Source organism: Populus alba, chromosome 1 (assembly GCF_005239225.2).
Source record: "Populus alba chromosome 1, ASM523922v2, whole genome shotgun sequence".
Classification (NCBI taxonomy): domain Eukaryota; kingdom Viridiplantae; phylum Streptophyta; class Magnoliopsida; order Malpighiales; family Salicaceae; genus Populus; species Populus alba.
The window spans coordinates 1,949,423-1,969,669 of record NC_133284.1 but is presented as its reverse complement, the minus strand read 5'-3'; the positions used below and the strand labels follow the sequence as shown (position 1 = coordinate 1,969,669).

The 20,247-nt window shown below is 39.6% G+C and overlaps 1 protein-coding gene and 1 pseudogene across 1 annotated transcript; one reads left to right on the top strand and one right to left on the bottom strand.

The window, feature by feature from the left end:
* Positions 1 to 15,275: 15,275 nt before the first annotated feature.
* On the bottom strand, positions 15,276 to 16,180 carry LOC118061487 (UPF0481 protein At3g47200-like). The gene is made up of 2 exons (XM_035074928.1): positions 15,731 to 16,180; positions 15,276 to 15,695 (listed from the first exon to the last, which is right to left on the bottom strand). The coding sequence occupies exons 1-2, from the start codon at positions 16,178 to 16,180 to the stop codon at positions 15,276 to 15,278; spliced, it is 870 nt and encodes a 289-aa protein (XP_034930819.1).
* A 2,554-nt stretch (positions 16,181 to 18,734) lies between these two features.
* Positions 18,735 to 20,023, top strand: LOC118061488 (UPF0481 protein At3g47200-like; annotated as a pseudogene).
* Positions 20,024 to 20,247: the final 224 nt, after the last annotated feature.

Below are 20,247 nucleotides of genomic sequence, written 5' to 3'. Positions count from 1 at the left end.
GTCGACGAGACTTTGTTTGAAAGGAGATATGGGAGAATTGCACAGATAATGAGGTTACCTGTACAAGCAGCGGCGATCAAAGCCCTTCTGAGTTTTTGGGATCCAAGTTATTGGTGTTTTACCTTTGGAAACATCGATATGACACCCACCTTGGAAGAATATGAGAGAATTCTGGACTTTCCAAATGACAGCCACAGAATCTACCACCGACGCAGATTTGAAGACACAACTTCGGAAGTAGTCAACTTATTAAGCTTAGGAAAGATCAGCCAGTGTAGAGTCGCCGAAGGGGGTTTTAAATGGAAGGTCATTGAAGCCCGAATGAAGAAAAATGCCGAAGAAGGCAAGTTGGGAGACGAGCGTTATAGGTTGGTGGCCTTCGCCATTTTTGGACTAGTGTTGTTCCCTTCCGAAACTGGGGTCATCAGTTTAGAAGCAGCAAGTGTCTTCGTCGAGTATGAGCATGACCGGATCAATCCTTCCTCAGCCATCTTGGGGGAAACCATGTTATCGCTTAATCACTGTCGAGCACATGGAAAAGGAGCTATGAGATGTTGCGTCCCTATGTTATACCTATGGATAATCAGTCATATCGAAGCACCAAGAGACATTTTCAACAACTTTTGGTGGTTTGACTTGCGACCGTTAAAGATTACCATAGATGAGACTTGGAAGAATTGGGATGAGAAGGCATGGAGGGATAAGTATGCAGCATTGCCAAGTAGCAACTTCAAATGGAAAGCGCCGTGGATGAACAACGCTATTTGCACAATGAGCTGCGGAAGCAAGAGATGGGTTCCTTTGATTGGTGTAACCGGTTACATCGGCTATGCACCCGCCCTCGTAACAAGGCAGTTGGGCGGAATGCAATATACGCCAAGAACCTCGGGTTTAGCTGATTTCATTGGGTTATTCAAGCACCAACCGTTCATCAAAGAAATGGAGCTTATCCGACAGGATTGGGAAAGACCCGTGAGGGTGAAAAGAGAAGAAGGAAGCAGTTTTGAAACCTCATTCAGCCATAATTATATAGTTTGGAGGAATGAAGATTTTTCTGAAGTAAAGGGTCTGTCTACACAAGAACAGTCTGAGGCAACTATGGAACCACAGAAAAGGAAAAGAAAGGATGATGAGGAAGATCTAAGAAAGCAGTTAGATCAGTGTATAATAGAACTCAACAAAAGTAAGGGGCGACAGCAACTGTTAGAGAACCAGCTAGAGGAGGAAAATATGATGAGAGTTTTTCTGAATAAGCGGTTAGAAAAACAAGAGAAGCAGCTAATGTCTCTAAAGGAATGGCAGAAAAGGGCTGAGGTAGCTGAAGAGATAACAACAGGAGTCCAGGCTGAGTTGAGGAGTCGAATAGCTAATTATGACGAGTTGGTCAAGAAGTATGGGATAGCAGAAAAAGAATTGGCTAAGGTTAAGAGGGCAACAAAAGGCGTGAATGTTGATAAGGAGACGATGGATTCTTTGAAGAAGGGAAGGAAACTTCTTTTAAAGAAAATAGAAGTTGAAAAGGAGAAGAATTGTCTAGCCAACCTCGATACAGAAGAAGAAAGGAAGGTTAGAACGCAATACATGGTGCAGCTAGAGGAAGAAAGAAATGCGAGAAGGGCCGCTGAGTTTGACATGAGAGATTACCAGAAGAGAGCTGAGTCTTCAAAAGGAAGAATGAGGGCTTTACAATCGGAAATCGAGGTACGAGAAGAAGAGTTAAGGGAGTTGAGAAGACACTACTTCGAGATGGAAGAGGAAATGAGTAAGGCTAAGCAAGAGCGTCAAGAATGCCAGGACTACATGGACAGCTTTACAGTTCAAATCAATTCCAAAATAGCAGAGCTGGATATCAAAAAGGAATAGCTACAGAGGACAAGAGATAAGTTGGCACAATCAGAGGATATGGTGCGAGTATTGAAAAGAAGCAACGAAGCTTTAGGAGCCAGCAACGAAGCAATAATCGGAGATAACACTGTATTCCATGATAAGATAAGACATATGTCAAAACAAGTTGAGCAGGTAGCCCGTTGTGCGGAAAGGTTGCAACAGCAAGCCACCGAAGTTGGAAGTGACGGTTCAAAATATAGAGAATACATGGGGGCCATGATCTGTTTTATTAGGGATTTAGCTAATAGGGGAAATGCCTTTTAGAAGTAGCAATGTATAGGACTTCTCTTTTCCATTATTGTTTTGTATGAGCAAATTTTGTTATTTATAAGAAGTCCATGACGTATTTCCTTTCGTAATGTGTTGAGTAAGCCACTATGATAAGAACTTGGCAAACCCTCCTTTATGGTAATCAGGTCAACTCAGAAATCTCGCTTAAAGGTTACGAAAGTCATGGATAAGCTCATAATACACATTACATATGCATCGCATTCTCATCACACATTTTGTTTTTAATTCATCATATGCATCGCCAGATCATGAAGCATAGGTCCCATATCCAGAGTCCACCAAACCCAGTCCAGATCAAGAATGGAAAACGAAGAAAGAGCTCAATTAGAGTCGCACTACCAAACCGAGTTGGAATCTGTGAAAAATGAAGTTTCTCGACTAACCAATCTGCTGGAGCAACTTTTAAGAACCAAGAATGGAGAGGGAACGTCTACCCAACCACCTATAGGAGCACCGTCAGTTCATGTTCCGGGGTTATCTCAGAACTTGGGGGCAGATTCAGCGACGGGGCAACACTTTGCACCTGTTATTCCCATTCAGCCCCCTCAAGCTCACATCACTGTAGATTTAACAGCCGAGGGGCCTTCCGATAATAGGCCCACTGGTTTTGTGAACGATGACAAGATATCCGCATTAGAAGAAAGGTTAAGAGCAGTCGAGGGAAATGACTGGTTTGACCCCATGCGAGCGTCGGAAATATGCTTGGTACCTAACCTCACGGTACCAAAAGATTTTAGGATACCAGAGTTTATAAGGTACACTGGGTTGGAATGCCCAAACACTCACCTTCGATCTTATTGCAATAAGATGGCTGAAGTGATATATGACGATAAGTTAATGATCTACTTTTTCCAAGACAGTCTATCGGGATCTGCGTTAAGTTGGTATATGAGGCTGGATAATGTCAAGATTAAGAAATGGAAGGACTTAGTGGAGGCTTTCCTAAAGCAATACAAGTTCAATTTGGAAATTACGCCAGATCGAACGAGCCTCATGTCAATGGAAAAGAGAAGCCAAGAGTCAGTGAGGGCTTATGCGCAAAGATGGAGGGACGAGGCCACGCATGTGCAACCACCTTTGATAGAAACGGAGATGGTGACTTTGTTCGCCAATACATTCAAGGCACCCTATTATGAGCATTTAATGGGTAGCTCATCTCAACATTTCTTTGATGTTGTACGTGTGGCAGAAAGGATAGAGCAAGGAATTAAAGCAGGGCGCATAGTAGAGCCTTTAGAGAAGAAAGGTTTTATGGGAAGGAAAAGAGAAGGGGACGTTAACAATTTGGAAGGCGGGTACAAAGGCAAGAAAGTAAATTTCCACAGCCCACAAGCACCTACCCCTCAATTCCCACGCGTAAACTTTAACCAATCTTTTTCACCTAACCGAACAAATAACCAACCAAACTACCAAAATCACTACCAAAGACCCCACTCAGGATACACTCCAGAACAACTGCCACCGTTACCCATGCCTTTGAAGGACATGTATGCCAAACTTTTGAGCATTGGACAAGTAGCTCCTATCCCTACACTACCACTGCAACCACCATTCCCAATTTGGTACAAGCCCGATTTGACTTGCGAGTACCATGGGGGTAATCCCGGGCATGGGATTGAAACCTGTTATGCATTCAAGAAGAGGCTATTGGAGCTTATTAAGTTGGGTTGGGTATCCTTCGAAGACAAGCCCAATGTCAATTCAAACCCATTGCCTAAACATGCTCCAAATAGTGGTGGAATAGGCATGATCGAAGTGGGAAATCAAGGCAAGGTGTTGAAGGTGCCGAAGAAAAGATTGTACGACATGTTAGTACAATCAGGATTTCTAGAGGCAAAGGTGGTAAGGCAATTGGAGAGAGATGAATATTGTGAGTTTCACGGAAGAGACGGACATCACATTGGGGATTGCGCCGAGTTTTGCGAAAAGATCGTAAAAATGTTGAAGATGGGACAATTGAGGATTGAACCCATGGAGAGCAAGTGTGAGGTGAGCATGATGGAAGGTGAAAATGAGATGGCAGGAGTTTGCAGGGTCCAACAGACTGCTAATGGCCCCCCAAGGCTTATATTGATTAAACCGTCTTGCACAAGAGAGAATCACAATGCCATGCCGTATAATTATGGGTATGCATCTAACATTCGAACGCCTCTTCCTTTGTTCCAGACAGAGATAGGTGGTTTGACCAGGAGTGGTCGCTGCTTTACGCCTGAAGAATGGAGGAAGGAAAAGGGTAAAGAAGTGGTCGATCTGGACAAAGCACCAGAAGTCAATAAGCCGGTAACAGAAAAGGAGTCGAATGAGTTTCTAAAGTTGATCAAGCATAGCGAATATTGCATAGTGGATCAACTAAAAAAGACTCCAGCTCGGATCTCCCTTATGTCTCTGATACTCAGCTCTGAGCCGCATCGAAATGCCTTGCAAAAGGTATTGAATGAGGCATATGTACCCCAGGACATTGAGCACAAAACCATGGAGCATTTAGTGGGGAGGATCCATGCAACTAATTACCTCTACTTCACGGCTGATGAGCCTGATGCTGAAGGTACCGGACACAACAAGCCTTTATACATTACTGTTAGGTGCAAAGACTGTCTTATAGGGAAGGTGCTCGTCGATAATGGCTCGGCCCTCAACGTGTTGCCAAAGCACATTCTGGAGGAAATGCCGATTGATGAATCTCATATGAAGCCAAGTACTATGATGGCCAGAGCGTATGATGGCTCACCTAGGCCAATACTTGGGACTTTAGAAGTGGAGCTATATGTGGGACCGCAAATGTTCCTAGTGACACTTCAGGTTATGGATATCCACCCTTCCTATAGTATGTTGTTGGGAAGACCTTGGATCCACGCAGCGGGGGCAGTAGCTTCGTCATTACACCAATGCCTGAAGTATATCATGAATGGGATGTTGGTAACTGTAAAGGCCGAGGAGGCAATATCCTTGATAAAGAATGTGGCTGTGCCTTTCATCGAAGTGGAAGATTGCAAGGATAACAATATCCATGCTTTCGAGATCGTGAACACCGACTGGGTGCCGGAGAACACTGTGTTAAGAAGGCCAAGGATCTCAGAAGCAGCCAGGATGGCAAGCCTATGCTTCTTAGAACGCGGGATCCCATTTCAGTATAACTTTACTGTCAGGATACCAGAAGGGGTTAAGTCGGCGAGTTTGGAAAATGCTGCTCAAAGATTTGGGTTAGGGTATCAACCTAACCAAAAGGATTATTGGTGGGCTGCTGGTCGGAGAAGGGCAAGAAGGATGGCTAGAATTAAAGGAAGAGAGCCTGAGGAAGAAAAGCTAGAAATCCCTCACCTTAGTGTATCGTTCACAAAAGCTGCATTCATAATGCAACCTGATAAAGGAGCCGGAAGCCTGGGTCTAGAACTGGCTCATATGAGCATAAACACCTTGGAGGGAAACGAGAAGAAAAGGGATGACGTGAAAGCAGTCGCGGGAAAAGAAGATGAAGCGCTGCCACAGCTGACGATCCATACGCTAGAAGAAGTCTCCGCCAAGACTGTTGTGCGCAAGCTGGCTCCAGGCGAAAAGTTTCAGAATTGGGTGACACAAGAAGCTCCAGTGGTTTTCAAAATGTAAACCAACTTTTGTTTGCCTTAACATGTTTTTGTCATTGCTTATGTTTGCTTTTGTTTTCTCTAGTTGACAATCAAGGCTCATGATGTCAGCTAGATTCTATATTTGTCATAGAGCCCACCTTTTTCCTTTGAATGAATGTGAGATCATGCACTTTTTTAGAAATTGTTTTTTTATATATATATATGCATTTACACCCAGCACTTCCCGCTTTCAGGAATCCTGAAAGCGGATCTCCAACAACATCACATACATTTAGCATCAAGAATAAATGGCCAAACTTGAACGAGCATGTAATAGCTATGGAAGAAGAAGAGTGGGATGAAAGCAATATCAGTGAATTCACCAGGCTAGTAGAACAACAGGAACAGACTTGGAAGCCTGCCACCGAGGAACTCGAAACCATCAATGTGGGCAATGGTCAGCTCAAGAAAGAGTTGAAAATAGGTACCCTAATTACTTCTGAACAAAGGATAAAAATGATCACCCTATTACAAGAGTATTCAGATGTCTTTGCTTGGTCATATGAAGATATGCCCGGTTTGGATACAAGTATTGTAGAACACAAGATACCGTTGGAGGAAGGTTATAAGCCAGTCAAGCAGAAGCTAAGGAGGGCCCACCCAGATGTCTGGATCAAGGTCAAGGTAGAACTCGAAAAACAGTGGGATGCTGGTTTTCTAGAAGTAGTTAGATACCCATAATGGGTATCTAACATTGTTGTGGTGCCTAAGAAGGAAGGGAAGATTCGAGTTTGTGTGGATTTTCGGAATTTGAATAAAGCTAGCCCTAAGGATGATTTTCCTCTACCACACATAGATGTTTTAGTGGATAATGCTGCCCGAAGTTCCACCTATTCCTTTATGGACGGTTTTTCAGGATACAACCAAATAAAAATGGCTTTAGAGGATAAAGCGAAAACAACTTTCGTCACACCTTGGGGGACCTACTGCTACAAGGTCATGCCATTTGGGTTAAAGAATGCAGGTGCAACATATCAAAGAGCAATGGTGACTCTATTCCACGACATGATGCATAAAGAAATTGAGGTGTATGTAGATGATATGATTGCCAAGTCTAAAAAGGGACAGGATCATGTGGAAGTTTTGAGGAAGTTATTTGAGAGGTTGAGGAAGTATGAACTAAGGCTTAATCCTGCAAAATGTTCATTCGGAGTTAAATCGGGCAGGCTGTTGGGATTTGTGGTAAGTGATAGAGGTATAGAGGTGGATCCGGATAAAGTAAGGGCCATCCAGGCCATGTCGTCCCCTAAAACGGAGAAAGAAGTAAGAGGATTCTTAGGAAGGTTGAATTACATTGCTCGATTTATAGCTCAGCTAACAACAACATGCGAGCCTATATTCCGACTACTAAGGAAAAAGAATCCTGGAACCTGGAATGAGGAGTGCGAGGAGGCATTCAATAAAATCAAGCATTATTTACAAAATCCACCTTTACTGGTGCCTCCTGTATCAGGGAAACCTCTAGTATTATATCTAACCGTAACTGAAGTAGCCATGGGATGTGTATTGGGTCAGCATGATGAAACCGGAAGGAAGGAAAGAGCTATTTATTACTTGAGTAAGAAATTCACTGAATGTGAGTCCAGATACACGGAGATAGAAAGGCTTTGTTGTGCGTTGGTGTGGGCGGCAAAGAGGTTGCGACATTACATGTTATACTATACCACTTGGTTGATTTCAAAAGTGGATCCTCTGAGGTATATTTGTAATAAGCCTTTTCTCTCAAGTAGAATTGCAAGGTGGCAAGTTTTATTAGCAGAATATGACATAGTGTATATGACAAGGAAAGCCGTAAAAGGGAGTGCAATCGCAGACCATCTGGCTGATAATGCTGTTGAAGATTACGAACCTTTGGATTTTGATTTCCCTGATGAAGATATATTGTCAGTAGAAAAGGAGGAAGAGAAGACAGATTGGTGGACCATGTTTTTTGATGGAGCAGTAAATGTATATGGTAACGGGGCAGGGGCAATAATAATCTCTCCTAATAAGAAGCAATACCCAGTTTCGGTCAAACTACACTTCGAGTGCACCAACAATACAGCTGAGTATGAAGCCTGTATCCTCGGTTTAGAAGCCGCATTGGAGCTGGAAATAAAAAAGATAGATGTATATGGGGATTCAATGTTGATAATCTACCAGGTGAAAGGGGAATGGCAAACCAAAGAAGAAAAGTTGAGGCCGTACCAAGAATACCTATCCATGCTAGCAAAGGAATTTGAAGAAATTAGATTCACCCATCTGGGAAGGGAGGGGAATCATTTTGCGGATGCTTTGGCCACACTAGCTGCTATGACTACCATTGATCTCAAGTGCAAGGTACAGCCGGTACACATTGATATTAGAAATGATCCAGCTCACTGTTGTTTAATTGAAGGAGAGATAGACGGACAACCTTGGTATTACGATATCAAGAATCTGGTGCAGAAGCAGGAATATCCGGGGGGAGCTTCTAAGACGGATAAGAAAACTTTGAGAAGGTTAGCCATAGACTTCTATTTAGATGGAGAGATTTTATATAAAAGGTCATTTGATGGAACCCTGTTAAGATGTTTGGATGAGGCAGATGCTAGAAGGGCATTAAAAGAGGTCCATGAAGGGATTTGCTCAACCCATGCTAGTGGGCATATGATGGCAAGGAAAATCCAAAGGGCTGGTTATTTTTGGATGACACTAGAAAAAGACTGTATCAACTATGTCAGAAAATGTCACAAATGTCAAATTTATAGTGACAAGGTCAATATGCCACCAGCTCCTCTGTTTAACTTAACATCTCCATGGCCCTTCGCGATGTGGGGAATTGATGTGATTGGACCTGTAAACCCAAAAGCGAGCAATGGTCATAGATTTATCCTCGTGGCTATTGACTACTTCATAAAATGGGTCGAAGCCGGGTCATTTGCGCATGTGACGCAAAAAGTGGTGAAGAAATTTATCGAGAGAGATTTGATATGTCGGTATGGTCCACCAGAAAAGATTATAACTGATAATGCCCAGAATTTCAACGGCAAGATGATGGTAGAGCTCTGCACGAAATGGAAAATCAAGCATTCCAATTCTTCGCCATATAGACAGAAAATGAATGGGGCGGTAGAAGCTGCTAACAAGAATGTCAAAAAGATTATTCAGAAGATGGTAGTCACCTATAAGGATTGGCATGAGATGTTATCATTTGCCCTTCATGCATATCGCACCGCAGTTCGAACCTCGACAGGGGCTACCCCATATTCTTTGGTGTACGGTATGGAAGCAGTGATGCCTTTGGAAGTGGAAATCCCGTCGTTAAGAGTGTTAATAGATTCAGAGTTAGAAGAGGCCGAGTGGGCCAAAGTGAGACACGAGCAACTGAACCTGATTAGTGAAAAGAGGATAGCCGCAATATGTCATCACCAGCTTTACCAGAAACGAATGGCTAAGGCGTATGATAAGAAGGTTAGACTGCGGTTGTTTCAAGAAGGAGATCTAGTATTGAAGAAAATATTGTCATTACCCGGAGATGATCAAAGCAAATGGGCACCAAACTACGAGGGTCCTTATATAGTAACGAAGGCATTCTCAGGAGGAGCGTTGAAGTTAGCTAGAATGGATGGAGAAGACCTAGCTCGACCTGTGAATTCTGACTCTGTAAAAAGATATTATGCTTGATGTAGGCCTCTAAATCAATAAAGCAAAGTTTGGCCATGGATTTCTTTCCTTTTGTGCATTGATCTCACAACAATCATTTTTGCATTAATCCCAACAGCGCATCTCATCACTCATTTAAAAGTCTAGCATCGATTGAACGAATTTCTTCTCTATATAAAAGCTCAGACTAGGATCACACCCCTACACTGGGGGCATGTACAAAATGTTTTTTATGAAAAGTTTTTACGGAAGCCTATAGATTTGAAAACCAAGCTAAAGCATTTGACAAAAGCATGACAAAAAGGCAATAACAAGTCTTACATTCTGAAAAGCGGACTACTGGAGGAAAGTCAAAGACTTCTTCTCCAAGAATATGATAAGTAAAAAAGGGCAAGACGGGAGATGAATCCAGCATACGACTTCAAAAGCAAGCTCATGATAAGAAAGAGCTTCATGAACTGGAAGAAGATGATGGGGCCTATGTTTCAAAACCAGGTACGAAGGCATGCATTGCATCTAATCATAAAATCATTGCATGTATCTCTTTTATCGTTACAGGAGGAGATCTTAGTGCACTCCCGCAAGATTGTGGATGAAGAAGGAATCATTGAGTGGATTCTAGAACAACAAGAAGAGAAGATAATATTTTTTCAAATCCTGACAGCTGGAAGAACGACATCGATCGCAATCGGTAAAAGGGAATCGCCAGATGGGATTCCAAGTTGTTTGGTTAAAAGAGATCGCCAGAAGGGATCTCGTACTTCAATGAAGGTCGCCAGAAGGGACTTCATATTTCAGTTTTGAATAACAGGGAATTGCCAGATGGGATTCCAAGTTGTTTGGTTAAAAGAGATCGCCAGAAGGGATCTCGTACTTCAATGAAGGTCGCCAGAAGGGACTTCATATTTCAGTTTTGAATAACAGGGAATCGCCAGATGGGATTCCAAGTTGGTTGAGATCACCAGAAGGGATCTCGTATTTGGATGAAGGTCGCCAGAAGGGACCTCATATTTTCATAAAAGGAATTGCCAGATGGGATTCCAGGTTGTTAGAGATCGCCAGAAGGGATCTCGTATTTTGGTATTTGGAGGTCGCCAGATGGGATCGCATATTTCATGATTGTTAAAAGGAATCGCCAGATGGGATTCCAAGTTGTTTAAAGGAGATCGCCAGAAGGGATCTCGTGATTCACTATTGGGAGGTTGCCAGATGGGACCTCGTATTTCATGTTAGTTAAAAGGAATCGCCAGATGGGATTCCAGGTTGTTAGAGATCGCCAGAAGGGATCTCGTATTTTGGTATTTGGAGGTCGCCAGATGGGACCGCATATTTCATGATTGTTAAAAGGAATCGCCAGATGGGATTCCAAGTTGTTTAAAGGAGATCGCCAGAAGGGATCTCGTGATTCACTATTTGGAGGTTGCCAGATGGGACCTCGTATTTCATGTTAGCTAAAAGGAATCGCCAGATGGGATTCCAGGTTGTTTGAGATCGCCAGAAGGGATCTCGTGTTTCACTATCTTGGGGGTCGCCAGATGGGACCTCATGTTTTTATATTTTCAGGGAATCGCCAGATGGGATTCCAATGGTTTAGGCCGAAGAGGATTGCTGTAAAGAAAGATTTTCAGATCGATCAAGCTTCGACCAGATCACTTGCGGGAGTTCAAATCGGATTATCTTTATAAAACTTACTGCGCAAAACCCTTGCTCCGTAAGCATTATAAAGAGGGGGCAGCTGTTGTAACCCATTTTTGGGTCCCCACAAAAAATAATATAAATAGCCAAAGAAGGTTAGAAAAATAACAGGAGGCAGGAGCGCTCGGAAAATGGTTGGAAGATTTGGTCAAGGAGGTTAAAAAATACCAAGATCGGATTTTTACAGTATATTCTTGGATGATGAGAGTCCTGATGGATAAGAAATTTTGAATTTTGAGGAGAAAAGCCCAAATTTGGATGTTTATGGACTTAATTGGATTTTTAATGGATTTTATAGGGGTTTTGATTGCAAGAAAAATTGATTTTTAAGTCAATGTGGGTTTTAATCAGAAGAAATTTAAGTTTTGGGGCCAAAATATATTTTTTTGGAATTTATTAGGCCAAATCAGGGGCTTAATTGCATAAATATTGAAGTTTAATGGCCAATCAGGGACTTAATTAAGAAAATCCGAAACCAGGGACCAAATTGGAAGAGGCGCGTAAATAGAGGGGCTGAAATTATTCTGTCCAGGGGCCTAATTGAAGAAATTGGAAGTTTATTAATCAATTGAGGGCGTAATTGAACAAAACAGAGGCCAGGGATTAGAATGGAAAACGCGGCCGACTTGAGGGGTGGAGGCCGAAATTAGCGGGGGTGCAATTGAATTTTATTCTTAAAATCAGGATCAGATTTGAGGACTTAATAGAACAAAGGATAAATTAAGGACTGATTTTAAAAAAAAAAAAAAAAAGGACCGAACGGTGCCGTTTTGAACGGCACTGTTCACCTTTCTTCTTCCCTCCCCCCGAACAGACAGCGGGGAAGAAAGAAAAAAGAAAGCTTATTTAAATGGCGCTTGTCCCCCTCTCCTACCGACCGGACCGAAGGCCACACGCCGTTGAAGACATTGGCCGACCACCCGCCGCGCACCACACCGGGACCGAAGCCCACACGCCTTGACAGTCGCGCCCAATGGCCGACCAGCCTCCACCTTGGTTCGCCCCAAGACTCCTTCTCCCCCTATAAAAGCAGGTGACCCGAAGGAAAGTGGGACGAAAAAAAGGGAAGGGGAAGCAGGAGGAGAGGGAAGAAAAAAAACCGAGACAAAAGAAGAGAGAGAGAGAAACCGAAGGAGAGAGAAACCACTTAACTAAAAAACCAGAAACAAAAGAACCCAAAGTTGAGAAGCTTGGGAAAGCTGACACCAGGAGGGAACTGAAGAAGCCGAAACCGAAGCAGCAAACCGGGGGAACGACGACGAACCGTGGATAACAACCGCACCCTCCGCCGTTCGAACAGCCGCAGCCCTGCCCGCAGCCACCGTTCGCGAGCCACAGCACCACCAGCAACCGCCTCCTCCTCGCCAGGTACGCATCTTCCCCCTGCATTTTCTTCCTTTTGCTGCCTAAGTTTTCCTCCTGCATGCAGAATCGTTTCTGCATGCAGGAGGTGGGGAGGGAAAATAATTCCCTCCCCCCCGTTTAGTTTGCTGGGCCAGGCTGATGCTGGCCCAGCGTTGTATTTTCTTCTCTAGGCCAGACTGATTCTGGCCCAGTATAGTTTGGGGGTGGGCCAGAATGGTTCTGGCCCAGCCCTGTGATCTGGGCCGGTCGGGCCCAGACCAAGGAGTGAATTTTTAGTTGGGCCGAGATCGGCCCAGTTTTATGGTGGGCCGAATTCGGCCCAATGTTTTTTTTCCTGGGCTGTCCGGCCCATTTAGTTGGGCCGGCCCGCCCACTTAACCTATTATATTATATATTATTATATATTATATGATATATGTGTGTATATATATTATAAAATAAAAAAAAATATTCTGAAAAATCTTTAAAAATATTGTTGATTTTCCTGCATGTTTTGGTCAAAAGTGTTTAATGTTGGTTCGTATTTTTATACCGTAAAGATACAAAACCAGTGTTAAAAATACCCGGTTTTCGTCAAAATATCAAAGATTTTCAGAATAAAAAATGTTTTTGCTTTTTTTTTTTTTTCCTGCATATTTTTATCAAAGCGGATTAATATTGGGTTGTATTTTTATACCGTAAGGATACAAGCTCAGTATTTAAAATACCCGATTTTCGTCAAAAACATAAAAAAAATATTTTCCAAAAAAATTGTTTTTGTTTTAAAATACGGCCTGGTCTCTCCAATATATATATAAATATTATAATATCATATTTTCACACAACAAAGAAAATTTTTCAAAACAATATATGTATTAGCATGCATTTTGGCTTTAATAACCAGTTTATTCAAGCCATGAGAACTAGGCCAATATTTCAAAAATTCTAAAAAATCTTTTTGGTGCTATTAGTAGTATTTGGGATTACGAATTTATACGTAAAACGTATTCCTAAATATTATTAATAAAGTTTTGGTATAGACATTAGAACGGTTAGGATTTTACCCGATAAGATAAAGACTTTCTTACTGAGAAGAATTTTTCTTGAACCATAGACAGACCAACAACTAGAAAAACATGAAAATACCTTAGATTTTATCAGACAATAAAACAATGCAGCTTACCTTAGGTAGGGCGTATTTGGGGTGCTAATACCTTCCCTTTACGCAACCAGTCCCCGTACCCGATCTTTGAGACCAGTTAGGGTTCCTAGTAACCAAAATACTAGGTGGCGACTCCCATTCCATTTTCCACCCACAAAAGACAATATTTTCTTGTATCCCCATAGATATAGATAGATTTACATTGTAGATAAGAAAATGGGAACAAACTATGTTATTTTCGCCGCGACGCCGCACACGTGCGACAACTTCATAAATTATGTTATAATTTTTTTTTAAAAAAAACTAAAACCTTAACAAACTTACATTGAAAGGTCGTCCTTCCACTGTGCCTCGTACTTGAGGGTAAATTGATTCCGCTGTGAAGGCACACCACTTCTGCGCTGTGAACTAGCATTGGAAGAGCTAGCATCGGTTGATGACGCAGTTGGTGTAGGTGCCTCTTCTTGAGAGGCACCTAAGGGAATATCATCATCACTGCTAGACGAACTAGCTGCGACTGTACGTGAACGACCAGCTCTGGTTTTCATTTTACGCATCTACCCAATTTTATTCAAATAATTATATAATTAAATTCAAATGTTAAAAGAAATTCGACAGCACCTCCCCTATACTGGATACTACCCAAATCCACAAACTTGCAAATATTAACAATAGTCACAACCAATTGACCCAATCTATACTAATTATTCCAACATATTCAATTACTAATCCTAAGGTAAATTCAACATTAAAAATTACAATTCAACAAATTATTCAATAATTATGCCAATACAACAATAAACTATATTCAATAAATTAAAAAAAAAAACTCTATACTAACAATTAAAATAAATGGTGTCACACCCGACATCGCGACGACTTTAAAAATTAGTATATCAAAAAGAATGGGGCTCTTCTAATACTCACTGTCATACAAGCAGTGTGTTCTGCCATTCAAGTGAAATAGGTGCTACCCTTTCGATCGTGTCCTACAAATAAAAGTGTGTTCTGTTTGTTTCCTGTGAGATTGCTATAATGTACTTCATTAAATGATCAGTGCTAGTTTCTTCCTCGTCTTGTTTGCTCTGCAAAATGGTTTGTATCAATTAACATGCTATCAATTAGTCAGAAAAGGATCATGTAATGAATGGCATTGAAGTGCATTTCAGTATTGCAATAACTTAGTTCTAAGCTGAATAGATTTGGGCCTTAATCTTAAGGCTGAATAGGCTTCTGTAAAACAATCTAAGCAAAATTTGAGTACGGTCATGCATTACATTTGTGCTGCTGGTATCTAATTATAGGTACTCTTGCACCTTTGTACATAAAAATCAAACCATTTCTTCAGAAATAGCATTGTAACACATAGTGTTAACCTTACAGAAATTCATTATTCGAAAAAATAATCATTCAACGAACAGGCTAACTGATAATTAGAAGCTTAACATTGATTAGCAAGGGAGTGCAAAGCAATCAGAAGTCGAGGAGAATAACTGCTGCAATAACAGAACACACTGCCTGTATAACAGTGAGTCGAGGAGAATAACTGCTGCAATAAGAGATATTATGGCCCGTGGAGCACTGCAATAACCTTGTTTCAAGATTTCCTTCCGTTTTTTCCAAGGTCTCTTGCAGTATGCATTCAGATCTTAAACGAGGCCAGCCAAGATGGAATTGTTCTGAGAGAGATCATTTAGCTTGGAAATATCGTGAAGAACAGTTGACACAGCTTCATTGTCATGTATCCAGTTTTCTATGATTCTATTTTCTACAAGGATTTCCACATCCTTAGGAGAAATGAAGAGGAAATTAATCATCGAAATATAGTCACCTATATGGTCTTGATCCAGACTATCACATTTATCAAATGCCTGGAGATTCCTGAAGTAGATCTCTGTACTATCCTGTACTCTTAATAGTGGGATTTCCAGAATCCCCCTATCGAATTTCATGTCAAGTAAGCTTTTGCTTGGACTAAACTTGAACTTGACCCCAGCTTGCTGGAGCTCTGTAACACTTGGTACGTTTATAGACTCTAGTGCTTCTGGTGCGTTCGGCTCTGATGGCTTCTGACATTTCTTACAAGGTCAACAAAATGTGCTACTTCGGAGGCTTTCATTTCCTCCAAAATGCCTTCAGTACTCAACAAAGAATTCCAATCATCTTTAAAGAACTTGTAGGCACGCTTAATCACTGAACATTCCTCGTCGAAACGGCTGGCTATTTCGGATGCTTTAAACAAATCCTCAAGAATGAAGAATGGAAGATGATTTTCAATCAAGAACATGTCAAATGCTATATCGCCTAGCATCCATGGTTTATTGAATAAACGGTTGACGTCTTCGTAACCATTTTTCAGGAAGATCACAATGATGAAGACATTATCCATTAACATCATTTTCACATATTCCTCGCTACTAAGATCAATGGTTTCTGCATAACAGCTACGCAATCTTGTCTCCCTCTCCCCTACAACTTTAACTAACTCCTCCAAGCATGCCTTGCTGAATTTTTTGAAAAATCTTGAAAAATACAATATCTTACGCCCTTCCATTGTTTTCAGCTCTTCTTTGCCATGGTGAAGTGGTCCGATGGAGACTAATCATTCATACCCACTTTTAAGCTTTCAAGGGCTTTATTACCTTTTCCTACTTATTTATTTCAAAACATCAGAGTTGTTTCTCATTTTTTTTTTTCAAATCAAGTACTCATTCTCTTAATTGTTATTTTTTTTTTGTTCTTGATCCTTTTATATATTTGATTTTTTTATTTTATTTTATCATTCGACATTTGATTTTTTAGGATTTAGGATTCATAGTCTTTCTAGATGGGTTGTTTCTGATTTAGTGACTAAGGTCATAGGTTTGAAAAATTATCTAAGGTTACCATTATTTTTTTGCACTTATTTTGTTCGATTTCATCTTTCAACATTATTCATTTTAAAAAATAGCCTTCATGATTTTCTTAAGTTTCCTTTCCATTAGGTTATTATGATATCATGATTTAAAAAAGCAAGTTTGGTTGGGTAACTCGGGAATTTTTAGGTGGTCGTTTTTTTTTAATATTTTTAGTTTTATCTTTTAAAATTAAATTTATTTTAAAATTAAACTTTGTTATTTTTCTTGGTTTGCCTTCTATCAAGTTATCTTGTTTGCATGATCTAACTTGTGAGTTTTGGCAGCCTTACCCAAGGTTTGTAGGAGTTTTACTTTTGTAGGCTTTTTTTTGTTGACCGATTTTTTTCTCGATTTCATTATTCTATATTTTAACTATCGGGGATTAACATATTTTTTCTTCAATTTACTTTCTATAAGGTTGGCCCAACCTCACAACTTAGTTTACAAGTTTGTTATGTTAGCCCGAGTTGATTCGAGAAGCTTTATCATTTTTTTTATCATACTTATTACATCTTGAGAATTACAAAGAAAAGGAAAGATGAGAGGTAATTCATCGAGTTAAGAGGATTGAAAAATATAAATGAGAGTATTTGAGAGTCCTTATCCTTCTTAATGTTATCCCTCGTATCCAATAAAAGATGCAACATATTAAAACAAAAAAGTAATAAAAGATTTCTTGTTTGTTGGAGAAAAGATCATTTGCTCGTGCTTTATTATTAGTTGGATAATTTATTTTGAACATAAAAATATAACTGTTTAGAGGTTGCTAAAGGTTTTTTTTTAGCAGAAAAAAATTAAATATAGGGGCTGACTCAATGGAGTTGATGGATTTAAAAATAACCTGAACGATCAGTAAAAAGTATAGTTTCACTATAAAAAATCAAGACAATATTTTTTTCAAAAAAAAATTGAAATAAAAATATATTGGATTGACATGTATCTAACTTGTCAAATCCACAACTCTGGTCATGAGATCATGATAACTCCATAAAAAATAAATTGAAACAAACTATGAAACCAAATCCTCAATTAACTCAATGTTTAAGGATGAAATTAAAAAAATATCTAATTAAAAAAAGATCTAAAAAAAGTTTTAAGTTAACCCGGGTTTACTTACCAAACTAAAAACTCAAGTCACGAGATTATGATAACTTTATAGAAAAAATTAAAAAAAAAATTATGAGATCTAATTTTCAATTAATCCAATGTTGAAATTTAAAAAATAAATTAATTTAAAAAATGACACAATTCAACATAGATTAACCAATCAAACCCGCGACTTGAATCACGAGACCGATATAACCTCATACAAAGCAAATAAAAAAAAAAATAGGAAGACTAATTCCTAATAAATAAAATATTGAAGGATGAAATTAAAAAAAGTCAATTAAAAAGAGAAAACAACCTAAATCAACCAGATTAACCCGCCAAACCCATAACTTGGATCATGAGACTCTGATAACCTCATAGAAAGTAAATCCAAACAAAATTACGAAGGTTAATCCTCAACAAACTAAATATTGAAGAATAAAATTAAAATTAAAAAAAAAATCATTAAATCCATGACTTGGATCATCAAGGACAGAGGTAGAGGGTGGCAGGCCCTACAAATTCTTCCCTAATGTCTCCCCCATGAAAAATTATAAATTTTAGCCTTTAAATTAATAAATTTTAACATTTAGCCCCTCTAAAAGTTTTTTTTTTTTTTTTTTAATTTGCCCCCATAAACCTAATGTTGTGGCTCCACCCTTATGGGTTATAAAAGGTAGAATGAAATAAATTTTGGAAATTAATTTTCAATAAAATAAATATTAAAAAATTAAAAAAAAATAAAACATTATCAAAATGAATAGTGATTTGTGGTGCTGCAGAGTAAAAGTATCTTTTTTTTTAGTATTTTGCTAATAAAGAATTCATGTCCATCGCAGAAATATCATATAACATTCTTAAACTCTCCATCAAGCATAGTCAGTGTAAATATTAAACACGCGCGCGCGCATATATATATGTTTTGAAGCAAATCTAAGTATGCAAGTTGTAATTTAGAGAAGCTATGTATGTTGAAATAATTCAGATTCGATTCCTTCCAAATATTTTTGTGATTGTCTGACAATATTTTGTGTGATATTTTCATTTCCTTTTTACATTTGTGTTGGAATTTGTTTACTCATCCGTATTAATAAATGAGACAGTAATTTTGACAGGAGAGATCACTCAATGAGACACAGGACGGAGATTGCTGGAACATCAACTGATCAGCTGATGAACAAGGGAGATCATGGTTCGGTTAACACTAACAAGTTAGCAACGTCCATGCAAGAGGAGTTCAATAAATTGCGTCCTTTCTCCGATGAGTGTTCAATCTACAGGGTTCCTAAAAGACTACTCAAGTTAAATAGACGAGCTTATACACCTCAAGTAGTCTCCATCGGCCCACTTCACCATGGAAAAAAAGAGCTACAAGAAATGGAAGAGCATAAGAAAATGTACCTTCAAGATTTTCTTAAATTCAGCGAGGTAAACCTTGAGGATTTTATTGCATTTATTGCAGAGAAGGAAACTAGATTGCGAAACTGTTATGCAGCAACCTTTGAAAAGCTTAGCAGTGAAAAATTTGTGAAACTGATACTTCTCGATTGCTCCTTCTTCATCATGGTCTTACTGAGGATTTGCTTCGAAAATATTGGCTTCGGAAACATTGGATGCAGAAATGACCGTATATTCGGTAAACCTTGGATGATCAGTGATGTATCCAGGGACATGTGCTTGCTTGAAAATCAGCTTCCATTCTTCATTCTAGAAGACTTGATTAAGCTATCCAAAATAAGGTGCCCTATTTCCTTGATTGAGCTTACCTTAGTATTCTTGACACACAGATGGTCTTCATGGGTGCCCCACGACAATTTGGAGAAAATCAAGTTCTGTGAAGTAGAGCATTTTGTTGCTTTTCTGAGAATCTGTCAGCAGCCAACAGAGCAAAAACAGCTAAAGGAAAAGGAAATTGATAATCTAAGCACACCCAGTGCAATAATGGATCTCCATCAAGCTGGAGTCAGGTTTAAGTCGGGGTCCAGCAAAAAACTACGACGCTGATAAAGGGACACTGGAAATTCCATGTTTAAAGATTGAGGATGACACAGAAACGTTATTCAGGAATGTCCAAGCCTTTGAGCAATGCCATTTCGGTTCTGGTTTTATAGGTCACTATATCATGATGATCAATTTGGTTGTTCATGCTTCCAAGGACTTAGAAATACTCGCAAGAAAAGGAATTGTGGAGAATTGGCTTCGTGATAACGATGCCCTCTTAAGACTTCTATTTTTCTGATGTCGTTGAACATCTGGAGAAGTATTACAAAAGGCGTACGCACAAATGGAAGGCAGCTCTGAAACATAAGTATTTCGACAATCCGTGGACCATAATCTCTGTTATTGCAGCTGGAATGCTCCTCCTACTTACTGTCATACAAGCAGTGTGTTCTATCATTCAAGCTGTTTAGATTCTGCCATTTCAATTGTTCTTTTGTTTCTTTTCTTTTTTTCCTGTAAATAAACAGTGTGCTCTGTGATTTCCTTCAGTAACATATTAGAACAAGCAAACAATAAAGTTAAAAAAGAGGGAATCATCATAAGTATAACCTTCGTCAACTTAGCCGTCATATGCCCACGAAAAATAAAGGCATTTAATTTTTGTAACTAAATATCCATGGTTGGAACCGACCCC